This window comes from Zonotrichia albicollis, chromosome 13 (assembly GCF_047830755.1).
Source record: "Zonotrichia albicollis isolate bZonAlb1 chromosome 13, bZonAlb1.hap1, whole genome shotgun sequence".
Lineage (NCBI taxonomy): Eukaryota > Metazoa > Chordata > Aves > Passeriformes > Passerellidae > Zonotrichia > Zonotrichia albicollis.
Genome location: NC_133831.1, coordinates 1,635,517 through 1,655,409, shown reverse-complemented (window position 1 = coordinate 1,655,409; position 19,893 = coordinate 1,635,517). Strand labels below are relative to the sequence as shown.

The window sequence follows — 19,893 nt, the reverse complement described above, 5'->3', positions numbered from 1 at the left end:
TCAATCCTAAGGAATAAGCATCAAAAAAAGGATTTTTTTTTCCCCCTTTTATGGATTTTTTTCCCCCTGTGTAAGGAGGTGACAAACAAGTCATAGTTACTCTTCAGATATTAGAAATATGTCACCATAATTGTTCTTATGGGAGAAAGTGGTGACAGAGCTTGATGCAAATTAATGACTTCAAGTTTTGGACAAACCTGAGGGACTGGCCTTTTGCTGTAGGGGGCAAAATGCTTTAAAATCTCCTGGTGATTCATAAAGAGCTGGTTGAAATGTGAATAAAATTTCAGAAGCACACAACAACTTTCAGTGAGACAGAGAAGTGCTGGAAGCAGAACCTGGGCTGCTTTGGAAACATTATTTCAGAGGGCAGCGAAGGGCCTGGGGAAGTGCTCAGGGGAGTTACAGCAGTGAAATGAGACAACAGCAGAGTGAAAAATGAATGGAAAAGAAGGGCCCAGACTGCAGACTGGGAGCAGGGATGGAGCTATGCAAACACACAAAAAGTTATTCCAAACAGGAAGAGAAGGAACAAAGAGGTCTTTCAGTGCAGAATGGGAGCAGCTTCCAAGAGTGGAAGCCTTGATGGTGCCAGGGATGAGCAAACAGCTCTGGCAGGGCAGCTCCACATCCCTGCACCATCCACAAGACACTTCCAGGCTGGTCACAGTGTTGGGACCTTTATGAACCACAGAACCAGGGGATCCCAGAATGGCCTGGCTTGGATGGAGCCCTGAAGCCCATGCAGGTGTGAAATGGCAGCAGGGAGAGCCCAGAGCAGCTCAGAGGCAGCCCAGGAGCTGGGTTATGTAGGAGTGATGGGGGTAGGATGGTGGGGATGGACAGAGATGAGAGATCTCTGGAGCCAGGTCAGGAATTTGGGGTTTTTGCAAAGGGCCTGGGTGCAGGGCCCTGCTGGGAACTGCCAGCCACAGCTGGAGCAGGGCTGAGAGAGAGAAAGAGAGGGGTAAAAGAGAGGGAAGGCAAGAGTGTGGTAAAGAGGATGAGAGAGAGAGGTTCCTGTTACAATACCATAAATCTTCTTCTGTGTTGAATACTCCAATTCTCACTAACCAATCCAGTACAATATACAAATCCTATAGCATTTACATACAGCCTATAAGAATCATTACATCACCATACTGTGTTACATTTTAAACCCTAAAAACTCCTCTTTGGGCCCTTCTGCCAAGCTGGCAGGGTCTGCTCTGACCCTTGGGCCTGTCTGCAAGCAGAGGGTGTTGTTCCATCAAAAGGGGATCACCTTCAGTGGCCACACCATTGTTTTCCAATTGTTCAGTGGCTAAGGTATCTCAAAGCTTGCTTTCACTTCAACCTTGCTCATATTTCCATATTCTCACAATCTTTTGCCATGCAATGACATTTATAAGCTCTCCTGTTTCTCTTCCCCACAGTCCCAGTCCCTGTACACGGGGATGTTGGGGCACTCTGAGCTGTTGTAGGGCCCGAAGTGGCAGTTTGGGGACCCAAACCACTCCCTAAAAACTCCTCTTTGTGCCCTTCTGCCAAGCTGTAGGGTCTGCTCTGACCCTTGGAGCTCTCTGCAAGCAGAGGGTGTTGTTCCATCAAAAGGGGATTGCCTTCAGTGGCCACATCATTGTTTTCCAGTTGTTCAGTAACTGAGGGATCTCAAAGCTTGCTTTCATTTCAATCTCATTTATAGTTTCCATATCCTCACAATCTTTTGCCATGCAATGACATTTATAAGCTCTCCTGTTTCCCTTCCCCACAGTCCCTGTACACGGGGATGTTGGAGTGCTCAGTGCTGTTGTAGAGCCCAAAGTGGCAGTTTGGGGACCCAAACCACTCCCTAAAAACTCCTCTTTGGGCCCTTCTGCCGAGCTGTAGGGTCTGCTCTGACCCTTGGAGCTGTCTACAAGCAGAGGGTGTTGTTCCATCAAAAGGGGATTGCCTTCAGTGGCCACATCATTGTTTTCCAGTCGTTCACTGAGGTATTTCAAAGCTTGCTTTCATTTCAGTCTCTCTATATTCTCACAATCTTTTGCCAGGCAATGACATTTATAAGCTCTCCTGTTTCCCTTCCCCACAGTCCCAGTCCCTGTACATGGGGATGTTGGGGTGCTCGGTGCTGTTGTAGGGCCCGAAGTGGCAGTTTGGGGACCCAAACCACTCCCTAAAAACTCCTCTTTGGGCCCTTCTGCCGAGCTGTAGGGTCTGCTCTGACCCTTGGAGCTGTCTGCAGGCAGAGGGTGTTGCTCCATCAAAAGGGGATTACCTTCAGTGGCCATATCATTGTTTTCCAGTCGTTCACTGAGGGATCTCAAAGCTTGCTTTCATTTCAATCTCATTTATAGTTTCCATATTCTCACAATCTTTTGCCAGGCAATGACATTTATAATCTCTCCTGTTTCCCTTGCCACAGTTACCTGCCAGCCATGTCCCAGTCCCTGTACACGGGGATGTTGGGGTGCTCGGTGCTGTTGTAGGGCCCGAAGTGGCAGTTTGGGGACCCAAACCACTCCCTAAAAACTCCTCTTTGAGCCCTTCTGCCGAGCTGGCAGAGTCTGCTCTGACCCTTGGAGCTGTCTGCAAGCAGAGGGTGTTGTTCCATCAAAAGGGGATCACCTTCAGTGGCCACACCATTGTTTTCCAGTTGTTCAGTAACTGAGGGATCTCAAAGCTTGCTTTCATTTCAATCTCATTTATAGTTTCCATATTCTCACAATCTTTTGCCAGGCAATGACATTTATAATCTCTCCTGTCTCCCTTCCCACAGTTACCTGCCAGCCATGTCCCAGTCCCTGTACACGGGGATGTTGGGGCGCTCGGAGCTGTCGTAGGGCCCGAAGTGGCAGTTTGGGGACCCAAACCACTCATCAAAGCCGTGCCTCAGCGGGTGGAACTGGGGCCTGTGCCCCAAGTGCCTGGCAAGGAAAACAGCAGGTCAGAGCTCAAATCCTACTGCAGAGCAGCCACACAGCATCAGCTCATCAGAACAGCATGCAAGAACACAGTCTCTGCCTAAGAAATCCAAACTCAAAGCATTTCAATCACATAAATGACTCCAGAGCAGTGTCTTGAGCCCTCTCACACTTGTTGCAAGCACAGCCATGCAGACTCACCCCAGTGCTCACTTATATTCCATTTTATTTACTCTCCAATCACTGTTTTCCATTTTTTCCTTCCACTGGTGTCTTCTCCCATGCTGTCTGATGATCAGCACTGATGGACTACACTGCCCCAAACCACTGCAGAGATCACATAATGTTTCACTTAAGGATTCTGATCTATGACAAGTCCCTCTTATCCCACTGAGCTGTAAAAACACAAGGCAGAGCTCATGAAATGCACCATTCCATCCTCATCCCCTTTATGGAGCGTTCACGCTGCCAAAATGGTACAAAGAGACCTGAATGGAAATGAAATGAGGTTTTTGTGTGCACATGTGGACATAAAACACATTTAGCTACTCCTGATGACAGCTCCTCTCTACTGTGCAGCTTGAAAATCCTCCATCCTTAACTTCCAGATGAGGCTCCTCTCTAATCTTCAGGTTTTGTGCTGCAAATTCTGCATTTCCTGCATTTATAGCACCTTGAAGACAGAGAATCCTCATGCTCTCTGTCTCTAAAGGGGATTTTGGTAGCTCAGTGTTTATTTAACCATTCCATCTTCCCCTCACAAGCCTGGATCTGCCCCTGTCCACTTTGTGCATCCCCCTCTGCACCTTCTGAGCATAAAGGGCATAAAATGCATAAAATGCATTCCCTTGGAGTTACTCTGAGCTGTTCCAAATGAGTTATTACAGAAAGAATCCTCATTTCAGCTCTGGTTACAGCTTGCTGATGTAACTGCCACTGCAGGTCTGGCCTGCAGGATTCCACCCTTTCCCTTTTGTAGATGTGGGAACACAAAGTTGTTCCTGGCTGTTCCTACAACAGGGCAGATGGAAAAACACCTTATCCTACAAAAGCCCTAAAAGAACTTACAGGGACATTAAACAGTGACTGAGATCCGTCTCTGCATCTTACAGCACAAAAAAACCTGAGATTTAATGAAACACAACAAATTCCACACTGGGCATGGAAAATACTTGACTTGCAAACTTATAATTAAACCATGGAATTTACTGTCACAGCACACACTGAAGAGATTTTAGAAGGGATGATGGAACAATAAGAAAATTATCTGCTGGAAAACCTCAGTGAGGCCAGGAGGAGACTCCAGTTTTTACCCAGCATTTCTTCACACCTTTCCAGCCCTGACCAGAAGTTTTTGGATGCACAATAATGCCCTGCACATTCCTACTTAGTCCTATTCCTGCTAACAGCTGCAGGTCTTTCCAGATTTGCCTTTTTTTTCCCAAGGAACTGGCACCAATCTGCATTTGCCTTGTTTATTCCTTTTCCCTGAGTGTATGAATTTCCATTTATTAGCACTGAACTGCAGCTGATTGCACCCAGCCCACTGAGCTGATCCCTCAGGGCCATTCTCCTGCCTGGATTTGTGCTGATAAATAATTCACTGTCTTAGGGTGCTTTGCTTTCCTCCCAGTTCCAGCAGGTGAATCCAACCACAATTCAAGCTCAGCCTTCTCTAACTTATTAATGAAACTGATAAAGAAATTCCTGTTACTTTCCACAGGAACTCAGTTCATTAATAAAGTCCCAAAATATAGCAAGAGTCAAAGATAAAAACCACGTAGGTGCTCAAGGCAAATTCCAGCAGAATATCCTGGTGTTTTCTGATTAAATAAGTGGTGTGAGGTGTGGATAAAAGCCCAGAGTTGAGGAGTTTATAAATACAAATACACACATAAAACCTCCTCAAGTCTTTGTATGAAGACACATGTAAGTATTTGTAATGGGAACATTCAGGAATTGATCCCAGCAGGGGGAAGATCCACCACACTTTCCAAACTTGAACATTTGAGCTTCAAAACAGTTTTTTTTTCCCCTGTAATTCTGTTTTTATTGCTGCTCCTTCCCAACACACACTGAGTGAAATCTCAAAGCAAGACACTTCCAAATAAATTTACCATTTGCCAATGATCTTATTGGTGTAACCAGCTTTCTTCAGGAGCTCTGGAAGCAGTAATTCAGAATCTGGGATTCCTCCTACTATGTCCTGTGGTGTGTATGCTGTGGAAAACAAATTAAAAACACCTTTCTGACTCTCCAAAATATTGCAGCACACAGAATCAGAAATAGACTCATTTGGAGTCCCAGCAATGCCATTCCTTGGAAGTTCTCCCATGGGATGGAGAGAATAAATGGATGCAGGGAGACCAAAGGGAGATTTCCACCCACTTGTGCATGAAGGTAAATGACAAAGGGAGCTGGCACCCCAGAGTGGAGGTGAGACCCCTGAAAGGGAGATGTCACAGAAAATCAGGTGCTTTAGGGGTGGTCTTTATGCTGTAAATTTGCTTTGTGTTTTCTAAAATGAAGGCAGCCTTGTTCTAACTCAACCAACAAAGGGATCAGACTGCAAGGGCTGCTCTGATCTATTATAGATTGGACTTGATGGTCCCAAAGGTCTTTTCCAACCTAATTCATTCTGTGGTTCTGAATGAAATGAAGAGTGTCTCAGCCCCTGAGGCTCCCAGGGGTGACTGTGCTCAGGGAACCAACCCCAGGCTGCTGCTCCTGCCCAGCATGTGGCATTTGTCACCATGGGACCCAAATCAACCCAGGGACCTTCCCTGGAGGCACCAGAGGCACCAGGGATGGAAAGCTGCTCTGAAACTGGGTGGAAATGTGCCTGCTGAATAATCTGTGAGCAGCCAGCTCTGCCCTGTGGGTTTTACACCTCCACCTGATTGTCCCTCACCAGACCCCAGTTACCCCTGCCCAGAGGAAACATTTCTCAGAAATATCTCAGAAATATTTCTCAGAAATATCTCAGAAATATTTCTCAGAAATATCTCAGAAATATTTCTCAGAAATATCTCAGAAATATCTCAGCAGAAACAAATGGATCAAGCAGCCTGGTTTATCCTCTTCATTTGATGAGGAGAGAGCAATAAAATTCACACTTATTACAGCACTTAACAGTTTGGTGGCACTCTGGAACATCCATGGGGATGTTTGTCCAAAGAGAAATTTGGAAACAAGCCCCAGAGAGAAATCAGGAGAGGAAGGGAGGTGAGGGATGAGGCTCCTACCGTTCCTGGCGTGTCCATTGGTGGTGTAAAAGCCGTTCCTGACCGGGAGCCGGCCCGTCAGCAGGGCTGCCCTTGCTGCAAACAACACAAACACTTCTTTACAGCCATCCTCTGCTAAATATTCAGGTATTAAAACCTGAATATAGGTATTTAGATTGCTATATAATATTATTGCAGGAGGATGAGGGCTGCACATCTGACTGGAGTCATAGCCAGTCACTAAATCACTCACACTCTCCCATGAGCCATGGGGAGAATCAGTTCTGAGGCATCATTTGAGTAATTCCAGCTGAAATTTGGCCCCTTTATTAAATTAGCCACACTGAAGAGTCATTCCTTTGAATAAGCAATGGAGGAACCCTTACAGCTCAGTTATATATATATATTTATTATGTATTTAAGAGGAAATCCTAGCACAAACTGATTAGATGCTCAAGGCTAAGCTTTCGAGCTTGACTGAACAAAAATCATGAAATACAAAGAAAGAGCTGTCCAGCTTTGACAATAAAAGTCAAGTCCTGACTGCAGGGAATATTTAAACAGATGTTTAACTTCAAGCCTATGCAGTGCCACCACTGGCTTAGCAGGATTTCAGCATATTTTAAATGCCTTTTCTGAGCAAGGACATCATCAACACACTGGCAAGTGAGAGCCCAAATATAAAGCCCCTGTTCTTCATTTTTGCTTCAGTTCTTGGCAGCTAATCAGGTTTGAGAGGAAAAAAGAAAGCAAAAAAAGAGAAACCACCTCACAGAAAAAACAACAACGAGAAAAATATCTTCCTCTCCCAGACCCAAACGTTCCTTTTATCTCCTGTCCCTGTCCCAGGAGTCTTGTAAGACACAGGGGCAAAAGCAGGACACAAACTGCTGCCTTTCCTTGCATGAAAGGCTCACCAGAGCCAACAGAATCAGACCAAATATGTCCAGCAACAGATCAGATCCTGCTTTGTTTAACCCAAAATGAGAAAGATGAAAAAAACGCAATGACTGGGGCGGGAGTACTGAATTGGAATGGTACAAAAATCCTGATCACTGAAACAGTGCTTTGTATGAACTGAAAACTGTCGGGTTTCCAATCCAAACAGAAATAAGAAGGGAGCAAAATGCAAGATCAAAGCAGCAAATGTGATCTGTGGCCTGAGGGCAGGACTGGCTTGGTTGTCAGCCCATGTCAGAGGCTGGCACACACCCCAAACTCCTCAGAGGGAGGAGATGTTCCTCATGCTGACATGGTTCCCAGTGCTCTGTACTTACAGGGAGAGCAGAGGGGGCTGGCAGTGTAGAAATCCAGGAACAGCATCCCTTCTGCAGCCATCTGGTCCAGGTTAGGGGTTTCCTTGGAAGGCTCTCCAAAAGCTCCCAAATCCCCCCAGCCCATCTGCAAAAGGAACACACCAGAAGATGTCAAAGGCCCTTTCCACAACCTCATTTTTGGGCCCACATAACACTTTCATTGTACCCTTTAATTGATAAATGTTTACAGTGCTCATCTCCCTACTCAGCACCTCACAAATGTGACACAAATGTGACACAAATGTGACACAAATGTGACACAAATGTGACACAAATGTGACACAAATGTGACACAAATGTGACACAAATGTGACACAAATGTGACACAAATGATCTCTGCCAGCCCTGTGGAGCAGGGAACTCTCACACTTTCCCCTGCTGGGTGGGAAACTGAGCACACACAGGATTAAATGATTTATTCACAGGGATTAAAGCACTTGCAAGGAGCCCAGTGCCTTCACTGTTACTCAGAGGCCTGAGGCACAGCCAGAGCAAGGAGGAAGAGGAAGTTACACGTGGTTTACTCGGGGCTGTGCAGCTGCACGTCTGAGCCCTCAGTGCCTGCCCTGCTGTCTGTGCTGGGGCCCAGGATTCCACCTCAGCCTCTGCAGGGCTGCAAACACAAGGACAAGGCCTGAACTCCAAAGCAGCACAGCAGGAAAAGCCAGGCAGTGTTTGCAAAGCCAGAGGAAGCTGCCAGAGGCACCACCAGCCCCTGTGCTTATCTGCAGGACTGTGCCTTCACCCTGCTCTTCCTCCTGATCCTGAGGGGTCACACAGCAGGAGAACCCCAACATTCCCATCAGGGCTCTGTGCTCACTGCTGGAAAACTGGGAAAAGCTCAGCTCCAGGCAGAAGGTTCTGGAAGGGAGCAGCTCAATGGGCACCACAGGTGCTTTGGGAAAGGCAAGGTGTGTGTCAGGTGAGCCTTGGATGCATCCAGATCCTCAGGGAACCACCTGATGCCATCAGATAAGGAAATCACTGCAGAGATGGTGTCTGAGTTAAGGAGCATCCCTGGCATGAGGGATTAAAATGGATCCAATGGATTCACCCCCAAGTTCTTGATTTTTCTGCATCATCAAGGAAGAAAGACAAAAAGAATCTCACATGGCTCTAATTCCAGAGTCACAGAGGGTGAAGGGGGAAAAAGCAGGGAGAGGTGTTTTTAACGAACATATTAAATAAATCAATATTAATAAATCAATAAAGCTGCAGACAGGAGCCTCGTGCTGCACCATCACCTCCAGGGTGGGAGAACCCCTGTCCCAGAGAGCTTTCCTCTGGAAAATTACAAACACCAGCTTGGGAGGGGGAAATATTCCTGAATGGAAAACGGAGATCACTGAGCTTGGGAAACACTCTGAGTCCCAGCTGTGCCCAGTCCCCAGCCCAGAGCACTCAGTGCCACCTCCAGTCCTTCCCTGGGCACCTCCAGGGCTGGGGACTCCAGAGCTGCCTGGGCAGCCCCTGCCAGAGGCTCAGCTGGCTGGAAATGCAGGGGATTCTCCAGCTCAGGAATGTGGGGACACCATGGAACAATGGGCACGATAAACTGGCAAAAAGGGAAGGTTTGCCCACCCTCGTGAGCTCCTTGAGCAGCTTCAAACAGCGACAAACACATTTCCACCACAAACACACCTGGAAGGGGACAGGAAATTATCAGGAGAGAAGCAAACTGGGTAGATGGCAGCAACCTGAATGTGTTGGAAATTAATATAATTCCTTATCCATGTGGCCAAGGGTGCAAAATTGAAAATATTTAAGTCAGAAATAAATCTGTGATAATTCCTGCTCTTTAATAATTTACTGTCATTTTTCTCTTCCCAGTTCAGAGAGCAATAATGAGCAGAATTACTTTTCTTGTTTAGTTTTTCCGGAGACCACCAAGCCCCTCCTTGTGACCAACAATCATCAGGGTAGGAAGGGAGCTCTGCCAGGGAAACCTGGGGCAGGTGACACAGGGACACATCCAGGTGGCTTTGGGATGGCTCCTGACAGGAGACCGCACATCCCTGGGCAGCTGTGCCAGGGCTGTGCCACCCTCCATGGGCACAGGCTCTCCTCGCGTTCAGAGGGAACCTCTGGTGGTTTGGTTCATGGACAGTGCAGCTCCTCCTGTCCCTGGGCACCGCTGGGAGCAGCCTGGCTCCGTCCTGTGACACCCACGGGAGCGTTTGTAGGGATTGATGGGACCCTGTCAACCGGACCTTCCCCGAACGGACCCGCCCGGCTCCCGGTGTCCCCCCAGCCGGTCCTTCCCCGGCTCCCGGTCCCCCCCTCAGCCGCACAGCGCTCCGGGCCCCGCACACCCGTCCCTCCATGTCACCACCCCGTGCCCCGCGGTGCCGCACTCACGTCGTCCATGAGCAGCAGGACGATGTTGGTGGCGGCGGCGGGGCCGAGCAGGGCCCAGCACAGCCCCAGCGGGCCCAGGGCCCAGCGCAGGCCCCGCGGCCCCGGCGCCGCGCTCGCCATGGCAACCGGGCCGCGCGCGCCACGTGACCACGCCGCGCCACGTGACCCCCGCGCGCACCGCGTGACCCGGCGGGACCGGGAGGGGCGGGGCCAAGATGGCGGTGTGCATCGCCGTGATCGCCAAGGAGGTGCGGACAGCGGGGGGACGGGGGGACGGCAGGACATGGGACACGATGTGCGGGCCCGGGGGAGCAGCGGGCCCAGATGGCGTCCTGAGGCCTGAGTGGGGCCGAGTGGAGCAGCGAGGGGTGAACGGGGACTGGAGGCCTCAGGTTGAGGGGAACAGGGGTCAGTGGGGTCTGGGGAGGGGTGAGGGGAAAGAGGCCGGGGCTGTGGGGCGGGTGAGGTTGTGGGATATGGGAGAAGGGAATGGCAGGGTTTTGGGTTGTGGGGTTGAGAGGAGCAGGGGTCAGTGGGGTCTGGGGAGGGGTGAGGGGAAAGAGGCCAGAGCTCTGGTTTTGGGGTCTGAGCAGGGCCAGGGAGGTTGTGGGGTATGGGAAAAGGGAATGGCAGAATTTTAGGTTGTGGGGTTGAGGAAAACGGGATTAGTGGGTGAGGGGAAAGGGGCTGGGCCTCAGGTTGTGGAGTTGAGGAGAACAAGAGATCAGTGGGGTGTGGGAAAGGGTGAGGGGCTCTGGTTTTAGGGGCTGAGCAGGGCTGGACTGTGGATTAGGGGAGAGGGGAGTGGGCAGGATCCCGGGCTGTGGGGTCTGGATGGGGGTGAGGGAAGCAGAACAGAGCCAGGGGCAGGGGGGCAGCACTGGTGGGAAATGGGCTGGGCAGGAGCAGCCAGCACAGGCACAGTGTGAGGGTGCTCTGGGCTGCCCTGCTGCAGGGACAGAAGGGTTTTCCTTGGCACAGACAGGCACAGGCTCTGCTGGGGCAGGAGAGCACAGAGATCTGAGCCTTGTGTGCTGCCTGTGCAAATAGGTCCCCTGCCATGGGGACAGCTGTGCTCCAGAGGGGCTGTGCTGGGAACACAAAGGGTTAACCAGCTCTGGCAGCAGCAGCAGCAGTCCCCAGGCAGTGTGGTTTGCTCTGCCCCCAGAATTACCCCCTGTACATCCGGAGTGTCCCCACGGAGAACGAGCTCAAGTTCCACTACACCGTGCACACCTCCCTGGACGTGGTGGATGAGAAGATCTCAGCCATGGGCAAAGCCCTGGTGGACCAGAGGGAGCTCTACCTGGGGCTCCTCTACCCCACTGAAGACTACAAGGTGTATCCTTGTCATGCTTTGGGCCAGGCCTTTGTGGGTTTGGTTTAATCTCAGAATATCCTGAGCTGGAAGGGATCATCAATCCAACCCCAGCCCTGCACAGACACCCCAACAACGCCACCCTGGGCATCCCTGAGGGCATTGTCCAAAGGCTCTTGGAGTTCTGGCAGCCTCAGGGCTGTGCCCATTCCCTGGGCAGTGCCAGCACCCTCAGGGGGAAAAACCTTTCCCTGATATCCAACCTGAACCTGCCCTGGCACAGCTCCAGCCATTCCCTGGGTGCTGTCCCTGTCCCAGAAAGATCAGCTCAGTGCCTGCCCCTCACGAGGAGGTTCCCCCATATTTCCTGTCCCTCTGGGCACAGCCCAGCCTGCTTTCTGCTGTGTGGGAGCAGCTCCTTGACCCCTGCCCAGCTATGGCTACGTGACCAACTCCAAGGTGAAGTTTGTCATGGTGGTGGATTCCTCCAACACAGCCCTGAGGGACAACGAGATCCGCAGTGTGAGTGCCCCAGGACAGAGGAACCAACAATTGATGGATTCACCTCCAGCCTCACTGGGGCTGCCCCTGCCAGCCCCCCAGGCTGCTGAGGAACCAGCAATTGATGGATTCACCTCCAGCCTCACTGGGGCTGCTGAGGAACCAGCAATTGATGGATTCCCCTCCCCTCCCTTTGCAGATGTTCCGCAAGCTGCACAATTCCTACACAGACATCATGTGTAACCCCTTCTACAACCCTGGGGACAGGATCCATTCCAGGTGAGTGCCTTGTCCACGTGGATCTCTGACACCTTTCTGGTATTTTCAGGGCACCTCTGATGCCACAGGACCAACCTGTGCTTGGCCAGTTGAGGTGTGTGCTCTAAGAGCCTTAATGAGAGCAGTGATGTTGGTTTGGGGCTGTTCCTACTCCTGAAAAACTGAAGGTGTCATAGAAAGTTCTACTGAATTCTCACTGCTACCTCAGAACTGGGGTTACAAACATTAAGCCAAAAAAATGTATCTTTTTGTGAGAAAAAATTACCTGAAAATAGAGGTAATAATAATAACCCCCAAACAAACATAGAATTAACCCCAGAACTAACCCCCCAAAAAACCCAAACAAAAATACAAACCATGATGATAAATCATCAACCAATCACCCACCTAATTTTACATTCTTGTAGCTTGATTGATGGTCCTGGAGGTCTCTTGCAGATTTAATAACTGTGAATATTGAAGTGGAATAAGTAGAACAGGTTAGAGTGAACAAGTGCCCTTGTCCAGGGTTTATCCTGGGTAGGGACAAACATTCAGCACATGGAATTCCTCACCTGTGAGGGTCAGTGTTCCCCATTCCCATTGTAACCTCACAGGGAATTTCAATAAATTGGGAGTTTCTGTTTCTTGGCAAGAACAACTTTGCACACACAGAGCAACAGCCAGGATAAGACCTGTCCTTACCTCAGCTTAATTAAAAGTCATTAATCCCTCAACAGCCTGTGCTGTAAAGAGGAAAACCCTGTGTCCAGGCAGAGGCAGGGTGAGAAAGTGGTTTTGTTACAAAAGCTGTGCAGAATGAGCTGCTTCCCTTAATAATCTCTGTTTATTCCCCTCTCCAGGGCTTTTGATACCATGGTGAACTCCATGATGATGCAGGTGTGCTGAGCCCCTTCCCACCCCCCTGGGAAACATTCCCTGTGTGCAGGAGCATGCCTGCAGTGCTGTAAATATTCCATTCTGTGTCATAATTTAAATTTCTTCTGTGTAAAATAAACCTGACACCTGCAAGCTTTGCCTGGATTTGTACTCGAGTAAACACAAACCACTGCTCAGAGATCATGGCATGGTTTGGGTGGGAAGGGACACTAAAGCCACCTCACAGGGACATCTTGCACTGTCCCAGGCTGCTCCTGGAACAAGAGGAGCTCCAAGGTCCCTTCCAACCCAAACCTTTCCAGGAGTTTCCCTGCCTGGGCTGATTTCTGGGTGCCTCAGGTGCTGTTACCACTTTGCACAGCGACTCCCAGCCCAGGTAGAGCAGCTGGAATGAACCCACCCCATCCAGCATGGATTAAACCATCAGGATTGCACAGCTGCCTGCCTCATCCCAAATTCATCTCCATTAGCATCTCCCCCTCCCCTGCAGCTCCCTGCTGCTCTAATTACAGACTCCCAAATCAGCAGCAGGTATTTATGTGGAATAAAGCACAAATTGCACTGAAAAGCACCCCAGCTCCATCACAGGAGATGCAGGCACACACAGCTCTGCTGCAAGCACCTCCTCAGTTCAAAACCACAGAAACCAGCTAAAAATAACAGATCTGCCCATCCCCAGGGGCCTGGACAAAGCCAGAACTGCACATGAACTTCACACAGCAGGATCGTTTATTTTAAAAATAAGTAACAGTTACAAATACTTACTCAAACAGAACTTAAGTATATTTTATCAGCAACCACCTGGAATATCAAGGGAGGTTCAAGCCTCTCCCACCATCTCCACAAGGCACAGCTGTGCACTGTTATCCACAAACATCTCCAGCTAAAAAATTTGGCTGTTTTCACTCACAGAGATGGCAGCTCAGTGTTGCCTCTTCCACAAGAGAGTCCAAATACCCCAAAGTAGTTTTTTATTTAAAAATAACCCTCAAAAATGTATAATCCTATCAAACAGAAGCCCTAGAAAAAGCTGGTTTACAGTCTAAGCCTAAGGGTAGCTCAAATCAAGGTCGGTCTCAGCAGCTCTGAGGACAATATCAACACAACATGCAGAGTTAAGGCCCCAAGCTTTAAAAAAATCTAGAGATCTTAAAGGGGGAAAAAAAAAATCAGTGGGATTTTTAGCCTGGCAATGCCCCTGAGCTGTGAAAAGCTGCTTTAGGAGTCGGTTGCATCTGCTGCATCTGGGTTAGAGGAATCCTAACCAAGGATCCTGAAAGATTAGAGGGAGAATTACATAATAAAACCCATTTCCATGCAGAACTTCTCCCAGGAATGCTGTCTGCCTGGGTTCCCAGCCTGCCCATTCTAACACAAAGCTTTTCCTTTAAAAACATGGGGCTGCATAAACACAAATCCAGCAGGGAAGGGAAGAGCCAGGACCCTTCACTTGCCTGGTACCCAGCTCCTGTGGTGCTCTTTGGTCCTGAGCCTCCTGCAGGGCTCCCACCACCCCCAAAAGTGACTCCAGAGCAGCAATGGTGATGGGAATGAAGAGACCACACCAAAGTGCACCAGTGAAGGTGGTTTTGTAATGCTGCTATGCAAGAAATAAAGTGAGGAGTTGCCAGCATCCTTTGACCCCTGGAGCTTGGAATAAAAGCAGGAGGGAGGGAAGAGGAGTTTGCTGACAGCCAAACTAAAAGAGAGGAAGGATTTTGTGACACCCAGGTCTTGTTTAACTACCACAGAGATACAGGGGCTCCCAGAGAAACAAGAGATGGCTTTTTCCCTGTCCTGGATGTACAAACACAGTGAGCTAAAAACCAGACCCAAACCACATCAGGCCTCCCAAGAGGAAGGTCACACTCAGGGCTGATGATGGAAAAGCTCCCCAGCAATCAGATCTGGAGCTGCAACACAAAACCTTCTCCATGCATTTGGGAAAGGAAACAGTCTCTAGGCTCTCAGAAGAAGAGAAGGCTGAGCAATCCAGCTGCTGTAGGAAGAGCTGAGGAGCTTCATGGCCAAGCAGTGGCATGGAAGGCAGGCATGCAGTCAGGCAGGAGCCAAACCAAACTCTCCAGGACAGCCTTTTCCATGGGAGAAGGAGGAGTCTTGATGGTCTGGGAGATCTCCTCCCTTCCCAGGACAGAGTTCTCTGGAATGAGCCTGTTCTCCGTGCCAACACAAGGCTCTGGGCAGAGCTGAGGTGGGATGAGCTCTCCTGGGTGCTGGCAGCATGGAGCAGGTCCCATCTTCCCTCCTGCAGCCAGCACAGGGCTCACCAGCAATCCTCACGGCCAGGCAGATGGCATTTTTAAAATTAATCTGGTTTTTGGCTTGGGCAGGCGTATTTTTAAATCTCTCCCATCCCATCTCCTCATTTCAGTCCCATTGGCATCACCAGGCAGTCCAGCCTCTTCTAGTATGGAAAATACCAAGGCAGCAGCCTTGCCCGACCCCTGCACAGGAACAAAAGCAACACCCTGAAGCACAGGGGCACCACCCCCTGCTCCTTCAACCTTCCAAGGGCTGAGACCCCCAAAACTAGGGGATCCCCACAGCCAGGCCCAGCTCTGGGACTGGTCAGGCTGGGACAGTGCAATGCCCACCCACCACTCCACAAATTCCTGTAGGGACAGGTGACAACTCCAACATTGCAGATATTCCTTCCCTCCAGAGCCCTCCTCCATCCTCCCAGCCACACCAGAGTGGAAAGGGCACAGCACAGCCCACCCTACTGCACACCTGAGAGCCCACAGGGGCACAGCACAGCCCACCCTGCTGCACACCTGAGCAGCCCCCAGGGGCACAGCACAGCCCACCCTGCTGCACACCTGAAGAGCCCACAGGGGCACAGCACAGCCCACCCTGCTGCACACCTGAGCAGCCCCCACGCCCAGACTCACCTGTAGGCTCTCCCCCTGACCCGGGGCTGCTGCCCATAGGGGCCCCCCCAGCGGCCCAGCCCGCCCCGGGCATGGAAGCAGCCCCTGTAGCCGCCACGGTCCGTGCTGCTGATGCCGGGCATGTTGGTCCTCTTGGGCAGCACCTGCAGGGCAGGGAGGGGCTGCTGGAGCTGGGGTTTGGCCCACACCAGGCAGGCAGGGCTGGGAAAGGTGGGAAGAAGCCCCCGGGGGCTCCCCCAGCTCTCACCTTGATGACACGGCCCCTGAAGACGCTCTCGTCCAGCTCCACCGCAGCCTTGACGGAGCTCTGCTCCTCGAACTCGATGTAGGCATAGCTGTGTGTGGGCAATGGTGTGAGCAGAGCCCCAGGGACACCCTGCAGCCCCCCAGCCCCCCCTGCACACTGCACTGACCCTTTGGGGTGGCCCGAGAACTTGTCACAGAGGATGGTGACGCGGTTGATCTGCCCACAGCTGTTGAAGTGAGACTCCAGCTCTTCTGCTGTGCCCCCGTAATCCACCTGCAAAGACAGCCCCAGCCCTCAGCTCTCCGGCATCTGATGCCTTGGGGTTCAGCTTTTACATTTTTCAGGTTTTCTGCTGCCTGGTGTGTAACTCTGAAACTCCCTGTGAGGTGTTAGTAGGGTCTCTTCACAGGGTGGTTGGACAAAAGAATCCCTTCCCAGCTGGAGAATCAAGGACAGCCTTACCCAAAAAGCACAAACAGCTGTGAAGGGAAGGGAGCAAGGCAGGGGGTTGAGACTTCATGAGCTGGAGCTGGACAACTGAAACCAATATGTAGATGAACCAAAACTTATAAAAGTGTAAAAACTTGTGACTGGGATCCACCTTGGCTTCAACCTGGGTGCAGCCCTGGCCAGGCTCTTGTGCTGCCCAGGGTATGTCCCTTTAAGGCCTTACAGTAAATACCTATACTGTCCATTTAGCTCTGTCTGGTCTCTGTTCCAGACCAGCCTCTCAAGGCAGCAGATCCAGCAGGGGTGGCAAAGGGCCCAGCTGGCCCCACTCACACCCCCAGCACAGCTCAGCCCCCACTGAGGCTCAGGGGACCCTCCCAGCTCTGAGTGCCCCCGCCTGGAACACAAATCCAACAGACAACCTGCCCTGTTTTGAAGGAACAAGCAACACCACCCAACCCCCACAGCTTCTAGGGGGTTTTTGGGAAGCTGACACCTGCAACAGGTGAGCTGCAAGTGGAGGATAACGAGCCACATTCCCAGGCTGGGCACAGGGGAAATACCTGGGATGGGAACAGCCAGGCTTTGGGGAGGGGCAGATCCACACCAGGGATTTGGGATACACACCCAGCTGGGCACTGAGCAGGGGCTCCCACTTACATTGCCCACATAGATGGAACGCTGGTCAGCCTCCACCTTCTCCTTGGTAGTCAGTGGGAAGAGAGCTGTGGAGAGGAGGGATTTGTTACGGACAGAGGGACACATCTGTCTGCTCCCAGCACAGCCACCCTGAGCTCCTCAGATCCCTCTCATATCCAGGTGTACCCAAACCCTCACACTGTGGCCCTCTCCTCCATCCCATTGCCCCTTTTCTTTTCACTGTGACTCCTCTACTGGGGCTGTTGGTACTAAACTCAATTACTTAACTGAATAAATGCAATTAAATTAATTTACTACATCTGGGCCCACACAGGTAGGAGGTTAGAGCTGATGGAACGTGCATTAGCAGGCCTAGAACCCCCTTCGCCCACCTTATGTGTCCAGTCCCAGAGAGGCACAGCCAAATCCTCTGGCTCCAATTGCCACCCTGTGCCCCAGAGGGGTCCCTGGGGAGGGCCAAAAGCACCCAGGGACAGCCCATACCTGCTTCTGAGCTCATGAACAGGTGATTGTCAGCTTCCAGCTGCAGCTCCTTCAGCCTCTCATCCTCCTTCTCTATTTCCCGCAGTTTGGCTTTGATGGCCTCCAGCTCCTGCAGCCCAAACCAAGAATTTCACAAGCAGCACTTGGAGCAAGGACACCCCAGGTGTAAAAGGGTCCCCATTTCCTTTGGAAAGCTGGTTCCCCATGCAGGCAGGCACTCACCGGGTCCTGAACATCCTGCTCCTCCGCGCTGTTCCCCTCCTGGGGGCTGGGGTCTGAGCCCTCATCCACTGCCTTGCACACGGCTGCCACCTCTGCCACGTCCCAGGGCGCCGCCTCCGCTTGCAGGGACGGCGGGTCCTGCCACCAGATCTCCGAAGTGTCCAGGAAGAGAGGACTGGGCAGGAGAGGGGGCAAAAGGCATTGAACCAACAGCCATTTAACGTCTCGGCTAAAGCACAGCCTCCGCCGGGCAAGGGCGTTTCCAGCAGGAGGATGGAGAGGGGACATAAACGCAGCTGCTTCTCTGTGCAGCAAAGCCCCAGCGCTGCAAAGAGCAGCCAAAGGGCTGCGGCTCACACTGAGGGGGTTCCCAGCTCACGGGGGCTGCAGAGCGGACAGGGAAGCAGCTGCCCTAAAGCGGAGAACCCCCAGCGGCGGGTAGGGACGGGAACGGGCAGGCAGCACACGGCCACCGGCAGAGCAGCGAGCAGCCAAGGCAGAGCCGCACCCTCCCAACCCCCGAGGGGGCACGGAGGGACACGCCCTCCCACCCCGGGGAGCGGAGCGCCGCCCGGGCAGCAGCCCACGGAGCGGTGTCTGGGCGGTGCCCGGGCTGTGTCGGGCAGTGCCCGGCCATGTCCCGGCAGTGTCCCGGAGCCGAGCCCGTCCGGAGGCCCCGCGGCCCCGGCCCCGCACGCACCTGGCCCGGCCCCCGAACATTGCTGCGCGCGGCCCGCGCGAGCGGCAACCACGTGCGGCTCTCCCGCCACCACGAGCGGGGCGAGTGCCCGCGCGCCGCTTTTCACACATCAGCGGCCAATCGGGGCGGGGCGCGCGCCCGGGCTCCGCCCACCGCCGCCAGCGGGGGAACGGTCCCGGGGCCGCAGGTTCGAGACCCGGCAACGCCGTTCAGCTGCGGCGGATCGGGGTGGGCAGGGTCCCTCCCAGAACCGTTCAGCTGCGGCGGATTAGGGGTGGGTAGGGTCCCTCCGCCCCTTCCATCGCAACCAGCCCGCTGGTGCGGCCAGCTGGCAGCGCAGGGGCAGCAGGGGACACCCCAAGGGCGGAGCTGCAGCCACAGGTGGGACACATCCCTCTGAGTGCCCCCAGGACACACCTGAGTTACCCCGCCATGAACGCCCCTCCTTTGCAGTGAGCGCCCCCAGGGCTGTAATGAGCCCCCCGAGGCAGGAGTGGGGGCACAGGGTGCAAAGCACTGCCAGGAATGGGGGATGAGGGCACCCAGTACAAGCCCAGGCTACGGAGCCTCTGGTTGATATTAAATTGTCTTTATTACACAGATACAGAGTTAAGAACAGACATAACCTGAATCATAAAGTTTACATCTTTCACAGGTCAAACATACAGTACACTTAGAGAAAGCGGGGAACAGCAAGGGGGGACAGCATGCCGAAGGAAAGTCCTACCACGTCATCTCTCGTCGTGGGCTGGCCCCACGCCTGGCCCAGCCGGGGGCTCCGCTTTCCAGCCCCCCGGTGTCCCCAAGCCGGGGCTGGCAGGGCAGGGCTCGGGGAAGCGGCCGCCAGGGACGGGGGACAGCGGCACCCCCTCCCCGCCGGGGCCGTGGTGCTCGGTGACATCGGAGGAGCCCCCGGGGCTGCCACCGCCCGGGGGACACCCCATCACAGTGCCCGGCACCGGGGGACACAGCGGCATCCTGTCCCCAGCCTCAGAAACGCTGGGATGCGGAGGGGGACCCAGCAGCCCCCGGAGGAGGAGGAGGAGGAGGAGGAGGAAGAAATGCTGCAGGGGAGTTCGGGGGGCTCTGGCAGTGATGGAGCGAAGGCCAGGCAGGTGTGGGACCCTGCTCCAGCCTCGCCGGGACGCGGCACTTTGGTTTCAGCTGGGATTGTGGGTTGGGAGCGAGAGGAAGGGGCTGGAGAGGGGACCCCGAGAGAGCCACGTCCCTCCTGCCACCTCCCAGCGCCACAGCAGCGCCCCGGGCTCTGCCTCCCCGCGGGCACGGGCACGGGCACAGGCACAGGCACCTGCCACACGCTGTCCCCGTGTCCCCGATGTGGCACCCCGTGTCCCCAGGCTGTCCCACGGCCCCCGGCCCGGCCAGGCTGTGCCAGCACCACGCTGCCACCTCCGAGGTGCCACCAAAGGGGCACAGGTCC

At 52.8% G+C, this 19,893-nt stretch overlaps 3 protein-coding genes across 5 annotated transcripts in view; 1 reads left to right on the top strand and 2 right to left on the bottom strand.

Moving 5' to 3' along the window:
* The window catches only part of GALNS (galactosamine (N-acetyl)-6-sulfatase), a 45,428-nt gene extending 34,318 nt beyond the window's left edge, over positions 1 to 11,110 (bottom strand). The window contains 7 exon segments of the mRNA XM_074550734.1: positions 2,763 to 2,906; positions 5,021 to 5,123; positions 6,149 to 6,223; positions 7,405 to 7,528; positions 9,802 to 9,933; positions 9,935 to 10,049; positions 10,970 to 11,110. Coding sequence (XP_074406835.1) covers positions 2,763 to 2,906; positions 5,021 to 5,123; positions 6,149 to 6,223; positions 7,405 to 7,528; positions 9,802 to 9,933; positions 9,935 to 10,030 — 674 coding nt within the window. The 5' untranslated portion in view covers positions 10,031 to 10,049; positions 10,970 to 11,110.
* On the top strand, positions 9,903 to 12,910 carry TRAPPC2L (trafficking protein particle complex subunit 2L). Its single transcript, XM_074550739.1, has 5 exons — positions 9,903 to 10,049; positions 10,970 to 11,142; positions 11,554 to 11,641; positions 11,820 to 11,899; positions 12,742 to 12,910. The coding sequence occupies exons 1-5, from the start codon at positions 10,017 to 10,019 to the stop codon at positions 12,785 to 12,787; spliced, it is 420 nt and encodes a 139-aa protein (XP_074406840.1). The 5' UTR covers positions 9,903 to 10,016; the 3' UTR covers positions 12,788 to 12,910.
* Positions 12,911 to 13,501: 591 nt separating this feature from the next.
* PABPN1L (PABPN1 like, cytoplasmic) lies at positions 13,502 to 19,848 on the bottom strand. Of its 3 annotated transcripts, XM_074550737.1 has the most exons (8): positions 18,453 to 19,848; positions 17,753 to 17,927; positions 17,531 to 17,639; positions 17,048 to 17,112; positions 16,104 to 16,210; positions 15,938 to 16,025; positions 15,691 to 15,833; positions 13,502 to 15,243 (listed from the first exon to the last, which is right to left on the bottom strand). In XM_074550737.1, the coding sequence occupies exons 1-8, from the start codon at positions 18,560 to 18,562 to the stop codon at positions 15,204 to 15,206; spliced, it is 837 nt and encodes a 278-aa protein (XP_074406838.1). In that variant the 5' UTR covers positions 18,563 to 19,848; the 3' UTR covers positions 13,502 to 15,203. The 3 variants fall into 3 exon arrangements, with proteins under 3 accessions (XP_074406838.1, XP_074406837.1, XP_074406836.1); XM_074550736.1 differs by having other exon boundaries at positions 17,753 to 19,848; XM_074550735.1 differs by having other exon boundaries at positions 15,938 to 16,210; positions 17,753 to 19,848.
* Between the last annotated feature and the right edge of the window lie 45 nt (positions 19,849 to 19,893).